This window comes from Plecotus auritus (assembly GCF_963455305.1).
Source record: "Plecotus auritus genome assembly, chromosome: 15".
Lineage (NCBI taxonomy): Eukaryota > Metazoa > Chordata > Mammalia > Chiroptera > Vespertilionidae > Plecotus > Plecotus auritus.
The window spans coordinates 11,344,546-11,356,429 of NC_137781.1; the positions used below are offsets into that span (position 1 = coordinate 11,344,546).

The 11,884-nt window shown below is 50.1% G+C and overlaps 1 protein-coding gene across 1 annotated transcript; it reads right to left on the bottom strand.

The window, feature by feature from the left end:
- Window positions 1-2,816: 2,816 nt before the first annotated feature.
- PEX11A (peroxisomal biogenesis factor 11 alpha) lies at window positions 2,817-11,810 on the bottom strand. The gene is made up of 3 exons (XM_080651729.1): window positions 11,611-11,810; window positions 8,351-8,466; window positions 2,817-4,922 (listed from the first exon to the last, which is right to left on the bottom strand). The coding sequence occupies exons 1-3, from the start codon at window positions 11,664-11,666 to the stop codon at window positions 4,351-4,353; spliced, it is 744 nt and encodes a 247-aa protein (XP_080507855.1). The 5' UTR covers window positions 11,667-11,810; the 3' UTR covers window positions 2,817-4,350.
- Window positions 11,811-11,884: the final 74 nt, after the last annotated feature.

The window sequence follows — 11,884 nt, forward strand, 5'->3', positions numbered from 1 at the left end:
TCTTGGGCAATGCCACTGACACCTCCCAGCTAGAGGAGGGCAGAGACTAGAAAGCTTAGTCAGTCCGTTGCCATAGTTACTTGACCCAGGGTCCCCCGGGCATACCCTAACTTCTGTAAGATGTAGCCAACTAGGAGGGAGGTAGATGGAGCTGAAGGGGACCCAGGCTCAGAGCAGTCATTATTCCAGAACTTTACATCAGTTCTGTAATAGGTTTCTGGCCCCCAGTTCTCAAAATCTGGTTTTTCCAGAAGGAAAGTGTGGGGATACGTGTCATTAAACGTGGGAGCTCTGAAGTTCTATAACCTTTCGCTCCTCTTCCACAGAGGGTCCTGCAGAGCTGTTTTGAACTCATTTTCCAACCCCTTATTACTACTATCAGAGGGAATGTCTTTAAAAATTTGTATTGAGCCAAAACCGGTTTGGCTCAGTGGATAGAGCGTCAGCCTGTGGACTGAGGGGTCCCGGGTTCGATTCCGGTCAAGGGCACGTAACTTGGTTGTGGGCACATCCCCAGTGGGAGATGTGCAGGAGGCAGCTGATCGATGTTTCTCTCTCATCGATGTTTCTAACTCTCTCTCCCTCTTCCTTCCTCTCTGTAAAAAATCAATAAAATATATTTAAAAAAATTTGTATTGATTTCAGAGCAGAAGGGAGAGGATGAGAGAGATAGAAACAATAATGATGAGAATCATGGATGAGCTGCCTCCTGCACATCCCTCACTGGGGATCGAGCCCGCAACCTGGGCATGAGCCCTGGACTGGAATCGAACCTGGAACCCTTCAGTCTGCAGGCCAACACTCTACCCACTGAGCAACACCAGCTAGGGCTCTCAGTGAGATAGGGAACCCAAGCTGGGGTGGACGCCCTGACAGTCCAGCGTTTGCGGGAGCAGCTTCAACCTCTGTCCATTCCTACATTTCAAGGAAGTTTCTTGAACTCCACCTGCTCTAAGATGCCACCAGAACATGCCGCTGGAGAGCCACCTGGATTCGCCCAAGATTCTGTCACTGATCAGCAACCAAGAACTATGGCCTCGCACCCCTGCCTTAGCCACAGGTCAGGCTGAGCCCGAGGTCCGGTTCCTGGCTGCAAATGATGGAAGACTCTGGTGTGAGCCCCGGTGTTCAGGCTGAGGAGGGCCTCTTAATGAAAAGGGACAGGAGCAGAACAACGCTGACTTCCCTGCTGCTGGTGGGGCTGGATCTATTGTTCTCTCTAGGTTGTGTGCTATGGGCAGTGGAGAAGGAAGCGGAGGGTGGGGCCCGGCCCACGTGGCTCAGTGAGCATCAACCTATGAACCAGGAGGTCACAGGTTTATTTCCCCATCAGGGCACAAGCCTGGGTTCCATCCCCAGTGAGGGGCGTGCAGGAGGCAGCTGATCGATGATTTTCGCTCATCATTGATGTTTCTATCTCTCCCTCCCTCTCTGAAATCAATAAAAATATCAAAAAAAAAAAAAAAAAAAAAGAGAGGCAGAGGGTGGGGAAAAACTGATTATAGGTCCCTATAATCCAGTCTGTACCTGTGAGACAATAAAGCAGGAATTGGGAGGTGAAGGGAGACCAGTGGGGAGTCGTATCTGATACGTTCACTACTTATGGGTCGCACCCAGACTTCAAGAACGAAATGGGTAATGGGGGTGGGGGAGTGTCTAAGGCATGGCCTCTGCCCTCGGGCGGGTTCAGGACGCATAGCCAGGGGCTGTGTCTGAGAGCAAGCTGGCCAAAGGGCAGCTCCAGCCCTTGGAGAAGTGGCTGTGGGCCAGAGGGAGGAGAGGGCGCTGGGCCCGAAGCGCTGCTGACATAGCTGGTCCTCTGGCCGAGCTGCTGGGAAGCCAGGATGTGGGTGAGAGGTGAGCGAGGTGAAAGGGCCAGGGGAGTCCCTTGGGAAGAGTCCACTTTTCGGCAGCAACTTCAAGGACACAGTTACCTTCCTCCCCCATCTGTCTGCCAGCCCCCCCGTGCCCACCACACACACCACCACACACACCACCACACAGGCACAGGGACCTTGCCATCTGTGCACAGTGGGTCCCAGAACAAGGCAAGGCACTCAGACGCTCATCCCTGAATGCATTTCTCGGGCAATGGGTTCAGCTGTGAAGGTGCTGGCTTGTACATTTATTAGGAGTGTCTTGCTTTTTGAATCACTCATGAATGTGGAGGCTCGGAGGTGGGGGTGTTAGTTAAAAAGGTGCACAGGGAGGGAGGTACCAGGGCACACACATTCTAGCTTTTCACAAATTCTAGAAGAGGCACATTCCCCAGACTCCCCACCACCTACTCTAACTTGGCGAGGACAAAAGTACCACCATGAGCCCGGCCGGTGTGGCCCAGTGGTTGAGCACTGACCTATGAACTAGGAGGTCACGGTTCAATTCCCAGTCAGGGCACATGCCTGGGTTGGGGGCTCGATCCCATGCAGGAGGCAGCCGATCGATGATTCTCTCTCATCATTGATATTTCTTTCTATCTCCCTCTCCCTTCCTCTCTGAAATCAATAAAAAAATATATTTGAAAAAGGAAAAAAAAAAAAGTACCACCACGATACCACTGTAACATGCCTCCAGAAGCAAAACCCCACCTTCGGGGCCGACAGAGGACCTCACCTGGGTAGCAGCCGGAAGAGAGCATCGTAGAGCCTCTAGGGACCCAGGTGTTCTACATCTAAGTCCTTCTTCATCCTCCTCCTCAGCGGGGGTCCCAGGCCAGACCTCAGGCCGCCCTGTGCAGACTCTGCTGAAGGTCGTCTCGAGATCGCCTTGCTTTGAATGCTTCTCCATGCCCATAAAACACTCACAGATACAGAGTCAATTTTGTCTAGAAGTTTAATTAGACATATTTAATCTATTACAGTAAAGGATCTGGACAAAGTATCAAGAGTTGTTTAAACATTTTATGTGCCCTGATCTAGCAGCTTTCATGTCTCTTAAAATTCCCAAAAGGTTTCTTCTCAAATCCTGAATCTTGATTGCTTTAAAACTAAAGAGCCAAGAACCTGAGCCTACTTTCTAAGAAGCTCAATCACATGTTTGGGAAGCTTAGCTCTGTGATCACAAAAGAACCCGACACCCAAGATGGGAAGTAGGAACACGAGTTAAGTGGCCTCTGCTCAACACTGAAACATCTCCTTCACTAATGCCTACGGCTCCTTCCACCTCCAACCCCCCCACACACGGAGTGTGACTGATCATAGAAAACTGCAACCCTCCGACTTTCAGAGTATTTGTGACACTTAATTGCATAAATTTATGTGGAAATGCCCAAACTGTCATATGGCTTTAAATAAAACTATCTTGCTGACAAGTCTAAATATACAGGGTGCCCCCCCAAAAATGTAAGTACACACTAACAGCTCAATTTTAAAAATAAGGTGAATTTTAATAAACACTGCCTTTGTAATTATTCAAAGTGTGTGTATACATTGGGGTGAGGGGGCACCCTATAGTTTCAATTTTTGTAGAAAATAGAAACCACTGACCAACACAGACTCTCAGAAAGGCTTCTGGCACCGGATTCCGAGTCTCCCACTCCCCTCACCGGACGGCAGTGAGCTATCACGGAGGGGATGCCATGAATAATGCTGGGTCCCGCTTCCGGCTCTTGCACTCAGGACTGAGTGACTTTGGACTGGCAGTCAGAGAAATGAGGTTCTGGCCTCGGCTTTCTTTAAACCCCGTGTCCTCCTCTGTCACAGGCTACCCCGTGGTGACCTTCCATCTTCTTTTTGCCTCAAGTTCGTTCTAAGTGCTTGGTCAATGCACCACCTCAAGACACCATCGATTCCTTGGAGGTGCCGGACGCCTTTCTGATCCCGCTCCCAGACAGAAGGACAGGAGTGCAGTGATGTCAGGGGGGGCGATTCCCGAGGCTGTAAGCCCAGCTCCCACCATCCCGCATGGGCTCTGTGGCGGGAGGGGCCTCTGCTGGGTCTGAGGGCTGAGAATCAGACCTGCTGGAGGTGCGCAAAGGCAGTGAGGCGGCCCAGCCCAAACATTACTGTGTATTAGCGTTCGCTTACTAGTTTGGACCTTTAAAAGTTTGTTTTCTTTCCATGTTTATTCATTCAGCAAACACTAAGCCCCTACTATGTGCAGAAGAGAGGCTCAATGAATGTGAGACGAAGGGAAAATACTCAGAAAATCAGAAGTAATCGCAGCACTCCAAAAATCATGTAAATCTTCATGTTCTCCCTCCTCCATCCTTGGCCCGACCTCTGCTCACGCACCAGGCCACTGAATGCTCACGTGAACAGGTCGTTAAGCGCAGACTGACCCAAGCATGGTCCGTGCCCAACGCAAATGTCCATGCCCCCAAGAGGTGCACGTCTTCAGCCTGGAGCCGCCTCAGCGGATCTTCAGCTTCAGGTGAGGCCAGGCCACAGTGATGATACCAGCCACCGAGGACACGAGCCCCCCGAGTCCAATGATGCCAGGGTTGGACTTATAGATGCCCAGCTGGTCCAGAGGATTCAGGATGTCACAGAGGTTCTTCACCGTGTCCAGGAGCAAGGGAGGGTGCTTCCGCAGCGACCGGAACAAGAGCAGGAGAAAGGACTGGAGCAATTCTGTTTCCTCATCGGCCACGCTGTAGCCCAGAGGATCCTGAGAGCGCGACTTGTCCCTCTTGGCCTTGTCCTGTGCGGCCTGTTCCATCTGCAGGGAGATTTCATACAGATCCCGGACCAGGCTCAGCAGGAGGGAATAGTAGTAGTAGCGTGCGGCCCACATTCGCCATTTCTCTTTGTTAATGCTGGAGGTGAGCCCTACGCTCCTCACCCAGAGGACGGTGTCACAGATGAAGTAAACCACACGGTTCAGGTTGGCGAGTGTCAGGCATAAGCGGGACACCAGGTCCGTGGCGTGAATGCTCTGCTGAGTGGCCTGTACAGCGTGTACCACGTTGCCCAGCCTGAACCCTGCAAGAACCCACGGCAGCAAACGGTTATTAACTGTGCGACAGGAAGGCAGGGCCCTGCACCGGGGAGAGGCCAGCACTGGTCCTTGGCCACCCTGTCACTGAGGCTCTGTCCTTGCTCAGGAAAGGAGAAAGACTACACTGCACAGTGGGTCTCGGACACCTAACATGATCGCAGCCCTGGCCGGTTTGGCTCAGTGAACAGAGTGTCAGCCTGCGGACCAAAGGGCTGGGTTTGATTCCGGTCAAGGACATGTACCTCGGTGGTAGGCTCCTCCCCGGCCCGGGCCCTGGTTGGGGCTCATGCAGGAGGCAACCAATCGATGTGTCTCTCTCACATCGATGTTTCTCTCTGTCTTTGCCTCTCTCTTCTACTCTCCGTAAAAATCAATGGAAAAATATCCTCGGGTGAGGATTAACACAGATAGATAGATAGATAGATAACCCGGGAAGGCACAGACGGTGGCTCTTTGACTTCCCTGCCTCCATTGCAGTGAATGCTCAGCGCTGCCTTACAACACCGGCCACTCGAGGTCAGGCACGAGTGTGCACTGTCCATCTGCCCGTGACGAGCTTACACTCTTTACAAGGGAGGCTCTATGGTAACGGGAACTCCAGATGCAGCATCCTTCTGGAGAGTCTGATGCCCTACATTTTATTTACTTTCCACGCAAAAGATTGCTTTGAAAACACCACCATTATCAATTTGCCATTTCTCTGGCCCAACCCCCTTTGGTTCCTACTGTCAAGACAAAGTAAATAACTGGCTCAGTGGTTGAGTGTTGACCTATGAACCAGGAGGTCACAGTTCAGGGCATATGTCAGAGTTGCTGGCTTGATCCCCAGTAGGGGGCGTGCAGGAGGCAGCTGATCAATGATTCTCTTTTATCATTGATGTTTCTATCTCTCCTTCTCCTTTCCTCTCTGAAATTAATAAAAATATTTTTAAAAAAGAATTTAAAAAAAGAAGTGAAAATGGTAGGATTTAGTGTATAGGACTAGTAATATTGTCATATATGACTCCTAGTGAATTAAATCAACCACTGCCTTTATCTGAGCCTGTAATTCCATTAGTCAGGGATTTATCAATCAAATATTTATGCATCAGTCAGATACTCAGTATGCGTTACTGTCCTAAACACTATGGAGGGCAACAAAAGAAGTACTTTCCTTAAAGAACTGTATCTTAAAACCGGTTTGGCTCAGTGGATAGAGCGTTGGCCTGTGGACTGAAGGGTTCCGGGTTCGATTCCGGTCAAGGGCATGTACCTTGGTTGCGGGCACATCCCCAGTGGGAGGTGTGCAGGAGGCAGCTGATCGATGTTTCTCTCTCATCGATGTTTCTGACTCTCTATCCCTCTCCCTTCCTCTCTGTAAAATATCAATAAAATATATTAAAAAAAAAAAAAGAACTGTATCTTAGACTCAGCAAATGCTCGGAAGTAGCTTCCCTAAGGAAACTTATCATCTCAGAAGAATGTTTGGTATCATCTTATCAAAGGTAATGCAGGACACAGAACTCATGGAATAATCCTGGGTTCCAGTTCTGCCTCTTGCACTAATGACTGAGTGACCTTGGGCAAGTCCTTTCTGGACTTCAGAGACAGGTGACCTGCAAAGGGCCTCTGAGCGCCAACGTTCTAAAGAACCTGACATCCTAACCGGTTTGGCTCAGTGGCTAGAGCGTCGGCCTGTGGACTCAAGGGTCCTAGGTTCGATTCCGGTCAAGGGCATGTACCTTGGTTGCGGGCACATCCCCAGTAGGAGGTGTGCAGGAGGCAGCCGATCGATGTTTCTCTCGATGTTTCTAACTCTCTATCCCTCTCCCTTCCTCTCTGTAAAAAAATAAATAAATAAAATAAAATAAAATAAAATAAAGAACCTGAGAGCGTCCATCTTGCTCTTCAAAGCCATTCAGAAAAGCTCACCCTGCCCTTCCCATCCCGCTTGACAAGTCAAGTCTCCTCTTGTCAAACCAGTTTTCTCACTGATCCTCCAACACAACTGTTTGCCCTTAAGAGTCTGAGTATTCACTGGAGGAAACCACCCCCAAGACGCTCTCCTTCCTCCTCTTGCTAGCCACGCCTCCAGCCCACCGCCTCAGAACGCCTTCCTTGTCCTCCACAACGGTATCTGGCACTAAATCTAACAGCATTATTGCACCATGTGCTCTCACTTCTCCCACAAAGCTCGGGACCATGCCTCCAGGAGGTCGGTGCTCACAAGTAATTGCACAACATCTGATTTCCACATTCCCTCTAGGTCCCTGCTCACCTGCTGTAGCAACTTCTGGCTCTCCTCAGACAACCAGGAGTCGGGCACAGGACTGTTACTGGAAGGACAGGTTTCCCACTATGCCTTACTGGTCAAGTGAACTAAGTGAGCATAAAACACTTGACTTCCCTTTTTGCCTTGAACCTGAAACCATGCCACAATTGGTCTAAGAAAATGTATCCGCCCCTAGCTGGTTTGGCTCAGTGGACAGAGCGTCGGCCTGTGGACTGGAGGGTCCCAGCCCAGGTTTGATTCTGGTCAAGGACACATGCCCAGGTTGTGGGCTCGATCCTCAGTAGGAGGCAGGAAGGAGGCAGCCAATCAATGATTCTCTCTCATCATTGATGTTTCTATCTCTCTCTCCCTCTCCCTTCCTCTCTGAAATCAATATATATATGTATGTGTGTGTGTGTGTGTGTGTGTATATGTATATATATATATATATATATATATATATATATATATGTAAATAGAACGACTCTGTCCATTTCCTCTAGCAATCCCTCAAGAGAAGAAGAGGAGAGGCGGGGGGCAGGGGGTCCAGGATACAGCTATTCTGTTCTTCCAGTGCATACAAGGGGCTCCCAGGGGGCAGAAGCTCATGCCGGGGACTGCCCAAACATGTGGTGATTCTAAGAACCAAAGGTGAACCAGCCCTAGCTGCTTTGGTTCAGTGGATAGAGCGCTGGCCTGCGGACTGATGGGTTCTGGGTTCGATTCCGGTCAAGAGCACATGCCTGAGTTGTGGGCTCGATCCCCCTCACCAGTAGGGGGTGTGCAGGAGGCAGGTTCTCTCTCATCATTGATGTGTCTCTCTCTCTCTCTCTCTCTCTCCCCCTCTCCCTTCCTCTCTGAAATCAATTTGAAAAATAAATAAATAAAGGTGAGCTAACACGGTGTGTGCCCCACGGGTTGTGACTGACCGGAAAGATGTGGAGCAGCACCGACTGGGAGCACTGCAGGTGTCTGTGAATGGTCTGAGGCAGCAAAACAGTCCCCTTGTGGGGCCTGTCATTCCATGAGGGAAGACTGACTGGCTGGCTTCATCAGCAAACCTGACTAGAAAGGAATGTTCTAGAAAGTGTTTTGTGAATTACAGAGCCCGAGGATCCAAACCAGGGCCCAATGGCCCTTGAGAACCAACAGGGTACTTACATTTGCGGCCAGTGCTCACACTAGACTCCAGTTTCTTGAGCTTCATTACCACCTTCTCTTTGTCAGCTTTAGGCTCTAACAAATACCTAAGCAACATGCATGTGTACTGAGTGGCTCTGAAACGGAAAAATAAAAATAAAAATGAGGAGGATTGACAAACCAAATGAAACTGGATTCATGAAGTAAGGGAAGGAGGAACATGTCTCGCTAGAGGCAAGGCTTCCAAGACAATTTCTCATGCAAGCAGCTCTCCCAAGAGCAGGATTCTGCAACAGGCACTGCACGGGGCCAAAGGGGAGGACGCATGATGGAAATGCAACTCAAAGGTGATGCAGGAGATCTCGCGATGATACAGAGAACAGCCCCGCCGAGGGCCTTTTGCTGGCACAGTGGTAAACTGCACAGAAACCTCCCTCATGCTAAGTCTGCAAAGACCCACAGTCTTTATTTTCTCAAGTGCAGAATGATTCTGCAGATTTCTAAAGTGAACTTTTTGCCACAGAGTTAACCAAGCACTTACGTGGCAGGAGTGGCTCAAACTAGAAGCCAATGAAAAGTCCACAGTGTGACCATCATTTGATTTTATTTTTTTAAATTTTTTTAAAAATATATTTTATTGATTTTTTACAGAGAGGACGGGAGAGGGATAGAGAGTTAGAAACATCGATGAGAGAGAAACATCGATCAGCTGGGGATGTGCCCGCAACCAAGGTACATGCCCTTGACTGGAATCGAACCTGGGACCCTGCAGTCCGCAGGCCGAAGCTCTATCCACTGAGCCAAACCACCCAGGGCTGATTTTATTTTTATGACGAGCAAATACACACCCATACATAATTAAGTTTAGAAATGTCTTTCCAAACTAATAGTATTGTATATAAAATACAGCCAGACCCCTGATTAAGAATATCAAATGTTCAATGAAGTGATTATTGTCATGCCTACAGATAACAATGCCTTACTAACAGAAATAAAGCAAATGAGCAATTTTATGCCCCATAATGGAACATCTAAATGCACTTGGCAGTCTATTTATAAAGTAGAGGCCTGGTTCCCTGCTGTTCTGTAACTGTATTTGAATCCCTTTGTGCAATAAATATTACTCTACCTCTGGTCTAATAATTAAATCTATGAGACAAATTAACCAGAGAAAATAATCAAATTTAATTGCATATGTTCCCATGGGAACCCCACGTACATGAAGGGTTTAGCCACAGAAAGGGAAACTGAGGTATCTGACATTCTGAGCTAAGGTTGAGGTAAGGCGCCTTGGGGCTTGAGGGAAGGAAGGTCATTCGAAGGACAGTAAGATGCACAGATGTTCAATAATTAGAAGTTTGCTCTGCCCTAGGTCATAAAAAGTTATTTCTGGTGACAACTCTTATTATGGGCAAGGCCCCTAATTTAAATTCTTCTAGGTAGTTAAGGGGGTGGGGCAGAAATTTTTCTTGAGCCTGAGGGGGTCTCGGTTGCCTTTAGCTCAAAATAATCCACATATCACAGAGGAACATCTTGGGGTGACTCATTCTGAACCCCTACACTCTCAATTACAATGTAACACGTTGCCCTAGCCGGTTTGGCTCAGTGGATAGAGTGTCAGCCTGTGGACTGAAGGGTCCCGGTTTTGATACTGGTCAGGGCACTTGCCCGGGGTGCGGGCTTGATCCCCAGTAGGGGGTGTGCAGCAGGCAGGCGGATCAATGGTTCTCTCACTGTTGATGTCTCTCCCTCTCCTTTCCTCTCTGGAATCAATAAAAATATATTTAAAAAATAAAAATAAAATGTAGCACGTTTTCCAAAGTGATGAAATATAAAATAATCTCTCACACACACACACGCCCCTTAGTATGCTTCGTGGCTAGAGGGCTCAAGCTGTTCACATTCTCAGATTTGGTCAAATAACAGGAATGCGTCCAAAAACAAGGCATTCTTTTATGAATGCCAGTTTGTTCTTAGAAGCTGTAGTTGACCAAGAGGATTGGGAAATGAACATGGGAGATTTCAGACCTTGCTGAGTAAGTATATCCTAAGCAATTATTTCATTCGCCAGCCTCACTGATGACCCTCTGGGGGTACAGTCTCAGTCCGCTGACTGCAGGCTTCCATCTGCACGAAGCTTGTACATCATGCAACCATTCTTTCAATCTCCCCAATCAATGAGGAAGGCGGTTTGGCGTGGTCTGTAGAGAGGTGGGCACTGGAGTCAACTGTGAAAGTTTCAATCTCTCAGCTCTGCCGCTTAAACCTGCTTCAGTCTCTCCCTCTGTGAACGGGGATGGTTAGGGCAGCCCGCTCCTAGGGCTGTGATGGGGGTCAATGAGCCGTGACCCACTCTGGACAATATCGCGCACAGCGCGCTTCCCTAAGTCTCGTTACCGGGGCCATGCTCACTGGCCGGCTTGTGTCAGCACTTTACACCCAAAAGAGAGGAAAAGCTGTTCAATCAAACTGCAACCGTAACTAGTTTTTTATTTTTTTCTTTTAAAATAAATGTACAAGAATCAAATGAATTCCTGAAAGTACATCAGGAGCTGCCGGACCCGCGTGGCTCAGTGGTTGAGCTGGGACCTATGAACCTGGAGGTCACGGTTTGATTCTGGTCAGGGCACATGCCCGGCCTGTGGGCTCGATCCCCAGCGGGGGGCATGCAGGAGGCAGCTGATCCATGATTCTCTCTCATCATTGATGTTTCTATCTCTCTCTCTCTCTCCCTTCCTCTCGGAAATCAATTAAAATAAATAAGTAAATAAAATAAAAACATCAGGAGCTCATTGGTATGGAAGCCACCTCGTCTACTGAATGCTTCTGGCAGCACAGCGTGCGCCTCCGAGGGGCGGTGAGCCCCTTCCAGGCTCTGGCGCCGCGTTCGGTTCCCAGTTCCCAGGACGTCCACCGCGGCGGACGGGACCACAGGGAAGGTGGAGAAGGTAACTCAAGTTCCCGTCTCTCCATTTGCCTTCGTGCGCGGTGTGAAGCCACACCAAGGGCTTGGCTCCCTGGCCACAAAAGTCACCCCAAAGTTTCTTTAAAAATCAATGCTCGCGGCACGCGGGGCGGAGAACCGTGTCCCCAGGCTGGGAGAAGGGGGCGCGCCGACCGGCGTGACAGGCGCGGGCTCGTGGCTCCCGGCCCCGCCCCGCCGAGTTCGGAATGACAGGCTAGACCCCAGGCGCCCCCCCGCCCCCCCGAGCCGGCGGCCTGCCCTCCTTCCTGGGGTGCGGGTCGGCGGAGGGGGCGGAGGCGGCCGGCACCTGCCTCACCTGAAGAGCCGGTCGCGGCCCTGGGTCTGGTTGGTGAAGCGGGTGAAGGCCTCCATGGCGCCGGCCACCGGCCACACGGAGCCTGACCCGGCCGCGAGTCCTCAGGGTGTCACCGGCCCCGCGGGAGGTCGGCCTCGGACGCCGGAGGAGTAGAGTCTCTCCGCCAGTGGGGAGGGCAGGCGGGCGTCGCGAAGCGCGATTTCTCGGGCTTCCGGTCAGGACCGGAAGCTGTGGTTACTAAGGCGACGCCAAGCCGCCGGCCAGGTGAGCGGAA